The 12,514-nt window shown below is 39.7% G+C and overlaps 1 protein-coding gene across 5 annotated transcripts in view; it reads right to left on the reverse strand.

The window, feature by feature from the left end:
- Window positions 1-12,514, reverse strand: part of DSG2 (desmoglein 2) — a 51,781-nt gene that overhangs the window by 28,156 nt on the left and 11,111 nt on the right. For 2 of the 5 annotated variants that reach the window (XM_074022677.1, XM_005586969.4), the window contains exons 2-3: window positions 2,103-2,138; window positions 451-585 (exon numbers count right to left, since the gene is read on the reverse strand). Coding sequence is in view for 3 of the 5 variants with exons in the window: in XM_005586969.4 (XP_005587026.3) it covers window positions 451-585; window positions 2,103-2,138 (171 nt within the window). In the remaining 2 variants the exon portion in view is untranslated. Of the gene's footprint in view, window positions 1-450; window positions 586-1,924; window positions 2,139-12,514 lie in introns of all 5 variants that reach the window. The other 3 variants (XM_074022675.1, XM_074022674.1, XM_074022678.1) reach the window with 2 other exon arrangements.

Genomic DNA, 12,514 nt, shown 5'->3' on the forward strand with positions numbered 1-12,514 from the left:
TCGACCCCTTGAGAGTGAAAACACAGATATTAATTATTAAGCCAGGACAACAGGCATGAACCATGACTGTCTCAGGCAAATGAAGATGGTCACCTTACCTAGTAATAGACACCAGGTCATCTTGAAAATGACATTTTATGACATCTTCTTTTGAGCACTGAACACTCTGTGTTACCAGTGCCAAATCCCTTTACTCTTAGTTAAATCAAAGCTCAGAGTTATCTATATTTTTGCCAATGATGCTGCATCTTCCGGAATAGGAAAGAGAATCTTAAAGTTGATACTTTATGCTAAAAAGTAAGCTCTGCTAATTTTCAGATATCTCTTGAATATTTAAAAATTCTGTAAGCACATTCTAAATTTTCCTTAAATCTTAAAGTAGACACAAAAGTCCTCTCATACCACATTTTAGTCATATGCATATATTTCATGTTCCTCTTTAGGAGATACCTTGGCAATTGGATTCTTTTTGGACAGATCCTCTCCCTCCCGAAGAGCCACGGGGGCGGTGATCCAGGCGCGCTTTTGCCGCACTAAATGAGGATGTTTAGGAAGCAGCTTATTTTCATTTCTTGTGCTTGAGACCTACAACAATAGAATATTGTGAAAATTTATTATGTGTCATAAATATAGAACATTAGTATGGTGTCCTATAACATATTAAACTGTTAAATAGTGCAAATTTTAAGGTATGCTTTGTATTTCCTATAAGGCTTCATTGTCTAAAAGGGAATATATATATTCCAGCAAACTGCATAGGGCCTAAAGAGATTATCTCCAAGCTGGTAAAGTGGTAGGGTTTTTTCTGGTTTATTTTTTCTTTTGAGACAGGGTCTCACTCTGTCACCCAGGCTGGAGTGCAGTGGCATGATCTTGGCTCACTGTAGCCTTGACTTCCCCGGCTCAAGCCATCTTCCTGCCTCAGCCTCCCAAGAAGCTGAGATTACAGGCATGCACCACCACATCTGTCTAATTTTTGTATTTTTAGTAGAGACGGGGTTTCACCACGTTGCCTAGGCTGGTCTTAAACTCCTAGACTCAAGTCTTAAGCAATCCACCCACCTCCGTCTCCCAAAGTGCTGGGATTATAAGTGCGAGCCACTGTGCCCAGCCAGTAGAATTTTGTTTTTAACTGTAAGAAATGATTTCCCAGAGTGAGAGTAAAGAATCATTTAGTAGCCTTACAAATTGGCAAAGTAAAAAATAACAGATCATGTCAAAAACGTTTTTTCTTATTAACTGAAAATGAAGTTTCATTTTTCTGTGGTGGCTTGTGACTTAAAAATAAATTACTAAATGTTTTTTAAGACTAAATCTTAGTAATCTATTGATATAAATTTGACTAAAACTAGGGAAACTGTCAGTTAATGAATTTATTGTTTTCAGGATTGGGTAAAGAATTAAATTTCCCATTTCATTTTCAGAACCTTAGGGAGAAAACCATTCTATACATTTCCAGTTGGGTTTTATAGGTGCATATATATTTTATCCAAGGCAAATTTCAATACAGCTGACCTGGGATCTTAAGATCAGAAATAATCCTTGTACTAGGTTTGCTTTATCATTTTACTCATTTTGTTGCTCTATGTAATAGGTATTTTACTTCGAAATATTTACACGGGTTATCACTAGGTCCTTGATTTTTTTTTTACTTGCACAAAATTTTCTATGACAAAAAATTGAAATTACTTTTTCACTTATACTTCACGAAGTATTCATTGTTAACAGCTTAATATCTTTTATGATTTTTCATAACTATACAGTTGCACATATATACACAGATGTATAAAGGTCTTTTTGCTATAAAAATGGATTTATACTATATATCTCATTTTACCCCCTGATTTTCATTCAGCACCTCGTCATGGACATTCTTCCATGTACCATAAATGGTTTTAACATTCACCTATTGGTGGATACTTACATTGTTAAAAACTGCTGCACTGAACACCCCTGGATAAGCTCCTCTGCACTTGTTTGAATGGGAATCGCTGGGTCTAATACAATGTGTGTCTTTAATCTCGTAAAGCCCAGACAACCTGTTTGCCATGGAATTAAGCCTCCTGAGTCAAAAGGCAGAAATAAATCCTTTATTTCCTCACCTGTAAGTAAAGTCCACTTCCAACATTAAAGCAGATCTGTAAAATAAAATTATTAGATATTTAGCCAATTTACTGCTCAATTCAGTGTGAAAACATTGTTCATGAATAACGTACCACATTAAATATTATAGACATAAAAAAAGTTTAAGCACTACTACTATCCTTTGTCAAGAGGAAACAAATTTAATTTTTCCCTTTGCCTTCCCTAATGGCCAGTGCCAGAGGAGAAATCTGTATCCTCCTGGATCCATACTGACTCCTCCAGAAAACAGTATCTTAAAAAACAAACAAAATCATCTGCCTTGTGAAATCTTAGTCATTCTCCCAGCCTTTTCTCCCCACCCTATGGTTTTTATCTTGTGTTCTCCAGGACCTGCTTACCTTTCCTCAGGGCCACCAGTATGTAATGTACCCCACACCCAGCTAACTCCCACCATCCCTATGGATGTGTGTGCATTACACACACACACACACACCACACACATGGACAGCCCATGTTCTGACTTTTCGGTTCCTCAGTATCCTCAGTCCCACCAACTCTTTTCTTTGGTTCTTCATAGGCACTGTCACACCGGGGACTTCATCACGACATAGTACTGTTCTAAATACAGTTATGCTTACTCTTAAATTTGCCCAATAAACTCCCATCTTGCTTTCTGAATATTTTGCACTCTAAAAAAATAATTTTAAAAACTGATACATTAAAGATGTGCATAGTTTTGGAATATATGTGATAATTTAATACATTCATATAATTTGTAAAGATAGTGTACTTGGGATGTCAATTACCTTAAATACTTGTCTTTTCATTATGCTAGAAACATTCGAATAATTCTCTTCTAGCTGCTTTGAAATGTATAATAGGTTACTGTAAACTACAGTCACCCTGCTAATCTATCGATTAGTGTTCTTATTTCTAATTAGTGGTCTTCTTTCTTCTATCAAACCATCTGTTTGTACCCATTAATCAATTACCTTTCCCAGTTTCTGGATTCTATCATTCTATTCTCTATGCCCATGAGATCAAAACTTTTAGCTCCCACATATGAGTGAGAACACGTTGTATTTGTCTTTCTGTGCCTGGCTTATTCAGTTAACATAATGACCTCCAGTTCCAGCCATGTTGTTGTGCCGCAAATGGCAGGATTTCCTCACAGTTCATTAATCTCCCTGCTGGCTTCATTCTTCTCTTGGCTCAATCTGAACCAGCACTTTCTAATATGGTAGCTACTTGTGGCTATTTGGATTTTAACTGAAATTATTTGAAATGAATAATCCAGTTGCTCAACAGCCACATGTGCTAAGGGCTACCCATCTGGACAGGGCGGACAGAAAACATTTCCATCACTGCACACAGTTCTACCAGACCAGTGCTAGCAGACTGCTGCCTGCCACTCTGAAGATGTTGTCAGTGATCACCAGGGAGCATTCATTTTCATGACTCTTGCTATTCCTGCCTCACTTTTCCTCTCAAATCTAGAAACCTATTTAGTACTGACCACACACTGGCAATATTGCTAGAGGGGCCACAGTGGCTGAATAAATCTCTTACACATTCATGCTCTCAAATAGCTGTTCTTTCAGTGGGGTGACGGTTCCTTTCTAGTGTGACCATATGTCTGCATTTGCCCAAAGAGTCTAGGTTGACACCTGCTGTGAGGCATTCCATCTGTTAGCAACCCTTTCATCCTCAAAAGTATGCTCACACTATAAATTGTATCATCACCTTGTCATTGCCTTACCCTTATTGCATTTCTAAAATAGGCATTCCAAACTTTAGGAAATGACGCTAGTCACACCTCTGTACCTATTCACTCTTATGAGATGACCCCACATATTATTTGACTGACACTATCTTCAGTCATCCTCTCCTTCCTTTCATTCCCCAGGGAAGAGGTGTCCTGACTCCTTTCCAAGGCAAACCATCATTTGTGTGCTTTATTTGCAACTCTATTTGTTCTCTCACATTTATCTTCAAGAACCTTAATCCTTCCACTAACCTTTTATTGTCCTTCTCCACTGGCTAATCAACACATTTATTTCCTTCTGATTGACAAACCAAATATATTTAGGTTTTCCTTCTCTTAAAAAAGAAAACTAGATCCCTCTCTTGTTTCTGTTAACAATCTATTGCTCTATATCCCTCTAATTCCAAACTGAAATTATTGTCTATATGTATTGCCCCCACTACTCCACCTTCCATTTATGCATTAATTCACTGGACTCTGTCTTTGGTGTAGACTGTCTCAGTTGTTTGCCTTTTCCCATCTGCATGGTCACATGGATCCATGAAGCCCTACTTGGTACATCATGGGAAACAAGGCATTCCCTAAAATTTCAGTCTCTTTCACATCCTTTGTATTCATTTGAAAGCTTCCTGTAGGGTCCATTCCACATGTGAATCCTTCAGCCTCTTTCTTTCCTTTCCATTGTCAGTTCATGTTCTTGGCTCTCCATTCCAAAAAGAAACTCAGGGAGAGGAGATGTTCAGCTTCTAGTGTGGGCTTCTCTGGGGCAGATGAACAATCATGGCTAATTCTCTATTTTATGATCAGATCTATGATCTCTTCTTCATTCTCTCTACTATTAATTTGCCCAGCTAGCAGTGGCCAGAGATGTCTCTAACCAAGGTGGTGCTCCCCAAATGTATGTATTTTCAAAGGTGGCATGGTATGAAAAGCAAGGGAAAGCAATGCTGAGATAGATCACTTCTCTCTGCGTGTTCCCTGGGTGGGAATTTTCAAAGGGAAAGATCAGTGCCTGGATCAGAGAGGTCCCAGTGTCCACATCATCAGGGAACAGTCTTCAAATTTAGTATATGTCGGCCGGGTACAGTGGCTCACGCCTGTAATCCCGGCACTTAGGGAGGCCGAGGCAGGTGGATCATGGGGTCAGGAGATCGAGACCATCCTGGCTAACGTGGTGAAACCCCGTCTCTACTAAAAATACAAAAAAAAAATATTAGCTGGCCATGGTGGTGGGTGCCTGTAGTCCCAGCTACTTGGGAGGCTGAGGCAGGAGAAGGGCGTGAACCTGGGAGGTGGAGCTTGCAGTGAGCCGATATCGCGCCACTACATTCCAACCTGGGAGACAGAGTGATACTTGGTCTCAAACAAACAAGCAAATGAAAGTTTAATATATTTCTTGCCCATCTTTCTAACCATCAGACTCTTCTCTTTGATACAGGCCATATTAAGGAGTTGGCTGCACTGAATATTTGCTACTTTTATTCTTCCCTACAATCTTACTGGCCCTAGCAAGAGGGTATAATTTACATGTTATTTTAAGTAAATATTATTATTCTGACCAAGTGTCATCTGTTTTACTAGGGTATAAGAAAATGGAAGTAACTTATAGTCCTCTAGTCAAAGGTAAATTCATCATATGAGCCTCTTCACTGATTTTTATTGGAATTTACTTTCTAGATGTGATTTGCTCAGAAATGCAGAAAATCGCATGGTTACCAACAGTGCTTCTTAAACTTTAATGTGTATTATGTTCACTGGGGACCTTGTTAAAATGAAGATTCCAATTCAGTAGGTCTAGAGGTCAGCCTTACACTTTACATTTCTAACAAGATCTCAGATGATAGCAATGTTGTGGGTTCTTGGACCAAATTTTGAGGAGCAAGATTATAGTATGTGACATGAAATATCATTTGTTTGTTTACGTACAAACAACAGTCAATGAAGTCTGCCTTATTCATTATTGTTTCAGTAGTCAGCACAAGAATTGTTGTGACTCTTGACTGCTGGTATCTCGAAGGCAGAAATTCATAAAATATATTTCATTATGTATGTATTTTTAACATTAAAATCATTTTAAATTGCAAACATGTATAAAAGCGGAGCGAACAGTACAATGAACACCCATATAGCTAACATCCAGTTTCAACAATTACCTAGTACACATTTCTTTTAAAATGTTTTTACTTATGAATAATTTTAGATTTACACAAATGTTGCAAAGATAGTAACAGCAGTTCCTTTCTCCACTTTCCTCATATGTTAACATCTTAAATACTACTGTATATTTGTCAAAATTAAGAGATTAACATTGGTGCATTTAGTTAATGCACTGTTATCTAAATTCCATACTTTATTCGGATTTTACCATTTCCCCCACTAATGTTATTTTGCTGTTCCAGGATCCAATCTATCATTCCACACTGCATTTGGTGATCACATCTCCTTTATATCCTCTGGGTTTTTGACAGTTTCCCAGTCTTTGTTTCTCATGACCTTGATGGTTTTGAGGAATACTGGCTGAGTATCCTGCATAATGTCCTCCAATTTGGGTTTACCGGTTGTTTTTCTCATGATTAGACCAGTATTAGGTGTTTTTGGAAAGAACATCACAGAGCTTAAGTGCCCTTTTTGTCACACCATACTAGCTGGTATGTAATATCCACATGACACCACGGGCTAAGGTACTGATTGCAGTTTCTCTGCTGTAAAGTTACTATTTTTCCCTGTCCTTATTCCATTCTTTGGGAGTGAGTCATTAAGTCTAACCCATCCTTAGGGCAGAGGGAAGCGGGGAAGAGATTCTGCCAGATAAGGTGCTTTAGTCTGAATTTCCTTATCTGTAACAGGAGAGGAATACATACGTGGCAGACATTTTCAATTGTCTAGCTTATTGGCATTCTCTCTCATCTTCAGTGTTCATAAGACTCTATTTTGTACTCTCAGGTAGACCCTGCCTAGCTCATGGAGCTGAATGACTGGTATGACAAAACAGGGTATGTATGCCTGTTTACTTTGATAGTGGTTGGTTTAGGCATAAATGTATAAGAGAATTTTGGCCAATGAGGTATCAGGAGACCCTACAAAAGATTCTCCTCACTGATTAAAAGAGAAGCGCATGCATAACCTCCCTGTTTAAGTGCCTCTGGAGACTGCTGAGTGAGGAAGTGACTTTTGGAATAGCTACAGCCATGCTGTGACCATGAGGGGAGAGCTAACGAAATGCTAGAGAAGCCAAACTGAAACCATAAAGGCTTTAAGTTACAGAATCATTCAAATCTGGACCAACTCTCTCTCCAGACCTCTTCTTATGAGATATTCAATATTCTTTTATTTAACCTAGTTTTAGTTGGGTTTTGTTACTTGCATCTGATAGCCACCTAACTAGGACACATCCGTTTTGCAGGGCTGATGTGCAAATTAAAGAAATACATGAAATGTAACTATTGCAGTGACTGGCATTCAATAAATAGAATTTATGAGACATTTCCTCAATTCTAAGTCTTGCATGGTCCTCATCTTAAAATTTCTGCAAGTTTGAATTAATTCATTACCTCAATTTCCTGAGCTTGTAGGATATGGTAAGTGTTTGGGTGAGGGAGAAAGGACAAGATGGAGGAAGGTGAACAAGAAGGCACAATCCATGTTGCTTCCGGGTTCTTCCTCACCAACTTTCCCACACGCGGGAAAATGCAGCCTGTGCCTGGGAAGATGCAGATCAACCAAGCATGCGCCAGGTGACGTCAGTCCGAAGAGATCGAAACTTACCCAGCCACACCTATGGAGACGCCCCTATCACGCCCTTATCCCGCCCACTGCCCTCCCCCTTCCAGTACCAATGCATAAAAATCCGCTGCCGGCAGGAGCCAGCGTGACTTCTTCGGCCCCTCCTACTTGTGGACCGGAGAACCTCACCCGAGAGCACCAGCGCGACTTCCCTGGCCCCATACCTGAGGACTGCAGAACCTCACCTGAGAGTGTGTGCATACTTGCAATAAAAGACTGCTGCTTTCTTATGTACTTTGGCCTCATGTTTAATTATTTAGCTCTCCTAAATTAAGTATTAAGACAATTATTAAATTAAATTAAATTAAACAAAACAGTAAGTAACACAATATTCTTACCCTGTTGGATGCTTACATACTGGGGAGACAGACAAAGACAGACCAGGTTTTGGTAGGAGCTACAAAAAAATTAAAACAGGGCCAGGAGAGTAGAGAATGATTTGGATGTGTGGAAAAACTCTCAGAAGGGGCTGCATCTGCACAGAGACCTGAATGGTATGAGGAAGCCAGTCAGGCAGAGCCCAGCAAAAGGAACGCCCAGGCCATGCGGTGATGAATCACTGATGATGTCACAGGGATAATAGGCCAGTACCCAGTCAGGGAGAGGACTTCGGGTTTTATCCTGAGTGTGAGAGGAAGCCACTGGAAGCTTTTATGTTTGGAAATGATACAAATCAGTTTATGTTTGAAAAAGCTCACTGCTGCTACTGTACAGAGAACAGACCATAAAGGGGCAAAAACAAACATATGGAGACCAGACTGTAGTCACTGCATCATTGCAGGAGCGGTGCAATAGATAACACTACCTTAAACCCTGGGGGTTGCAGTAAAGATGAAAGAAAGTAGATACCTCTAGTGTTTATTTTGAAGGCAGAGGCAACAGAGACCTGTGAATGGAGTGAATGAGGGCGAATAGTCAAGATGACCCTTAGAATTTTGACCCGGAACACCTGGGTGAGTGAAGGCACCATTTCCAGAGATGAGACAGAATGGGGAGAGGGATGGAGTAAGCTGAAGGTGGGGCAGGAGGGGGGGGTGGTGTTGAGGGGGGGGTGAAATGGGAGGTAAGAGCTGTTTTTATGTGTTCTATGTGAATGGCCTTTTGGATACAGGAGTTAGTAGCTCAGAAAAGAAGTTATGCCTGGAGATAAACATTTGGGAGTCATCAGTCGGTTTTAGTTACGGAACTGAGATGCATATTAGAGGTCTTGTATATCTTTAATGTAATGTTTCTTTTCTTCTCTCAAAAGGCTGGTATTAAATTGCTGAGCATCTAGGGAGTCAGTGTAACACAGGCAAAGCTAATCTGCTGTGAATCTGGACAGTGGCTATCAGGGGGCTCATAGGGACTGAAGGGAGCACAAGGGGCCTTCTGGGATGCTGGCAGTCTGTTTCTTCATCTGGTAACTGGTGACATGGTGTTTTCAGTTTGTGAAGATACAGTGCACTCGTGATATGCGCACTTTTCTGTATGGATGTTACACTAAAACATAAAAAATTGATGTGCATCCTCAAGTCAAGGTTGCCTTGGAATCTAGGTAATAGGGTTCTGCTATCTGCATTTTTTATAGCACCTATTGCAGTAGCATGTTTTTAATAAGGTGTGATGGACTGAAATATTTGCTTCATTCATTGTACAAAAAAGAAAAAAGAACTGCACTAACATTTTGTCAATTGTGGAACTGTTTGTTTATTTGACTAAGCAAACAGTTAAGATCTCAGCCACTGCTTTCTAAATAATTTGGATCTGGTTCCTTTAGATCCTGTATCTCACAGAACACATTCTTAATTTAGACCAATCGTTCTCCACTAGGGACAGTTTTGCCCTGCCCCGCTCCTCCTGCCACTGGGGATATTTGGTAATTCTGGAGACATTTCTGGTTGTCAAACCAGGTTTGGGCTTGAGGTCGGGGAGATAAATGCCAGTGGCATCTAGTGGGTAGAAACTAGAGATGCTGTCAAACATCCTACAATGCACACGATAGCCCTTACAACTGTTATCTGGCTCCAACTGGCAAAGTGCTGAGGTTAAGAAACCATGGCTGTGTTTCTCTGATTGGAAGCTACTGTAGCACCTAGGGTCAGGACAGTCATACAAGCTGCAGAGGACTGTGGAGATTCTGTACATCTCCAGTGGGTAGTATACTGCAAATAACATGAATGGAATAAGCAGAAACTTTCTGCCTTAGTCCTCCATTCCCACTCCCTGGCACTTTTAAAAAAACCTGTCCACTCTGTAAGTTTGAGTCACTTCCTGTGGGGATGCTGTATCGGGGTTTCAAGCATCGGAAGGGTGGCTGGACAAGATGGCCGATACGGTTTCCTCCAAACACTAAATGTGTGACTTTTTTTCTCACCAGGAACTTGGTGACAGAAAAATGTCACCTGCAACATGCCTTTAAGACTGACGAGGAAAAGTAAGCTGCTAGTTCCTGTATCCAAAGCAGTGTTTTCAGATGAACCAAAAAATTCTGCAAAAGCTTTTCTAATTTGCTAACTCTAAAAAAGTAACTTTATTTTAACTAGTTTTGCTGCTTTGAAAAACATGTAAAAAAATTTCCTACCATTGGATCCTGCACATCTTATAAAAATTGGACTTCCTGGTATCTGGCAAAATATTTTTTTTTTTTTTTTTTTTGCAGAGGCATGAGGGAATACCAAAGAGCATCAATCAATGTAGTCGTTGTTTTCAAGGTCAGCACTTTTAGAAAAGACTTTCTGTTCTGAAGTCACCTTGATGAGTTTAAACACGAAGAATCCAGGAGGACACATGAGTCACTGGATGGCAGCTCCTCCTGGCTGACAGGTTCTCTATCAGAAGTCTTTCCTTTAAAGTAGAGAATCTTGAAGTGTTCAGTGGTTTTATGGTGAGGTAATCCCTTAAACTTTAATAACTCAGACTAAGAGATATCTTATTAAAAATGGATGTAGAGAAATACAAATTAGTTTAAAACATTATTTCAACTTTGAGTCCCTATAATGGCTTCTAATGTCCATTCAGTGAGAAATTACTAGAAGGTAAGCAGTGTGCTCAACGGACTCTCTTTAGAACTTAAACACAGAGGACGTGGCACTTGCCAGTGGTTCTTTAAATTCATGCCCATCTCAGGCCCATCATCTAACATCTGTGTTATTTTCTTTCCTTATGTTACTCAACCTTCCAACCAGGCAGAATGTTTTATAACTCTTTTGTTTCTCCCTTTTATTGTACAGGAGGTCAAATCAAAAACTGCCCAGAAGATCCCTGGTTTATCCCCAATTCATTCTTAAAGAGTTTTCAACTTTGGCTGAAATAATCTGAAAGAAATAAAACGAGATAAAATAAAGGGAGTGGATGCCACTTGTTTATTTCCTCCGGTCACACATCCTGATTTTTCTGTTTGTATTGGCAGAGCTGGTGGTCTGGTCTGCAGTAGTCTCTGTAGCCACAAAGAAGGCTCTGTAGTCTATAGTCATAGAAATGTACACATTCACAAGAGTTCCAGTGACCCAGTGCAGTCACGGTGGACCAATGATTTTGGTGATCTGCTCTGATAAATCTGACGTGGGTTAGGTTTATGTTAGAATTCACCTACTGCACTTTTTTCTTCTTAATCTTATTTTGGGGATGGGAGGAAGAAAAGGCAGTTTTTATAAAATTTATTTTAAGGCTAACCAGCACAACTTATTTAGAAAATTCCAACTTAAAAGTCCAACTTATAGATGATCTAGACATTTCTATATTCCTATAGCAGTCTCACTCAACAGCTGATTTAAATACGTAATATTTTCCACAATTGCTAATTTTAAAAAAACAAGAGCAATATTTTGAACTTTCAATTTTTGAAGTCTGATTTGAATGTTAGATAATAATAAATATTTTAGATCTGACAATAATAAAGTCGATGACTTATCAAAATCTTTCACCTGTTCTTGGGATGTTTGGGCTAATCTGAATGTAACAAATACGATTTTAGGTGAGTCATATTGAAGTTAGTTACAAAGAGGAAGACAGTTTCTTTGAAAACTTTTTATTAACTCACAGAATTTTAAAACATGCATTTAGCAATGCTTTGCTACCCTTGACTTGTTCATGCATGCTGTGAATTCTTATTTCAGGTAAAGTTTGGTATATTCATGGACAGTTCCTATTTTTCCCCTTGGCATAGGGCTTTTTAATATTTAATCTTCTTTTCTACTCCATTTATTTTTATTTTCTAATTGGGATGTTAACAGTGGTTTTCAAGCTTGAGTAGCATTAGAATCACCTTGATAAAACACAGATTACTGAGCCCCGCCTTAGAGTGTCTGACTCAGTAGGTCTGGATGGGGTCCAAGAATTTGTATCTAACAAGTTTCCCGGGGATGTTGATGCTGCTTGGTCCCAAAGGTGGGACCACACTTTCGGATACCACTGTGTAAAATCACATGGCAGCATAGGAAAGGGAAGAAGAGAGCCTGGATAATTCATAAACTGGATAATGAGCCCCTAGTTACGGAGAGACGTGTGAAAAGATGTCTTCTAAATCAGGCAATTCAGGCTGGGCTCAGTGGCTCACGCCTGTAAGCTCGCACCTGTAAGTTCACACCTGTAATCCCAGCACTTTGGGAGGCAGAGGTGGGTGGATCACCTGTGATCAGGAGTTCAAGACCAACCTGGCCAACACAGTGAAACCCCGTCTCTACTGAAAATACAAAAATTAGCCAGGTGTGGTGGTGCATGCCTGTAATCTCAGCTACTCGGGAGGCTGAGGCACAAGAATCACTTGAACCCAGGAGGCAGAGGTTGCAGTGAGCCGAGATGGCGCCACTGCACTCCAGCCAGGGTGACAGAGTGAAACTCTGTCTCAAGAATAAATAAAAATAAATAAAATAAATCGGGCAGTTCAGTGACTGTGAATTC

Source organism: Macaca fascicularis, chromosome 18, assembly GCF_037993035.2.
Source record: "Macaca fascicularis isolate 582-1 chromosome 18, T2T-MFA8v1.1".
NCBI classification, from domain to species: Eukaryota; Metazoa; Chordata; class Mammalia; order Primates; family Cercopithecidae; genus Macaca; species Macaca fascicularis.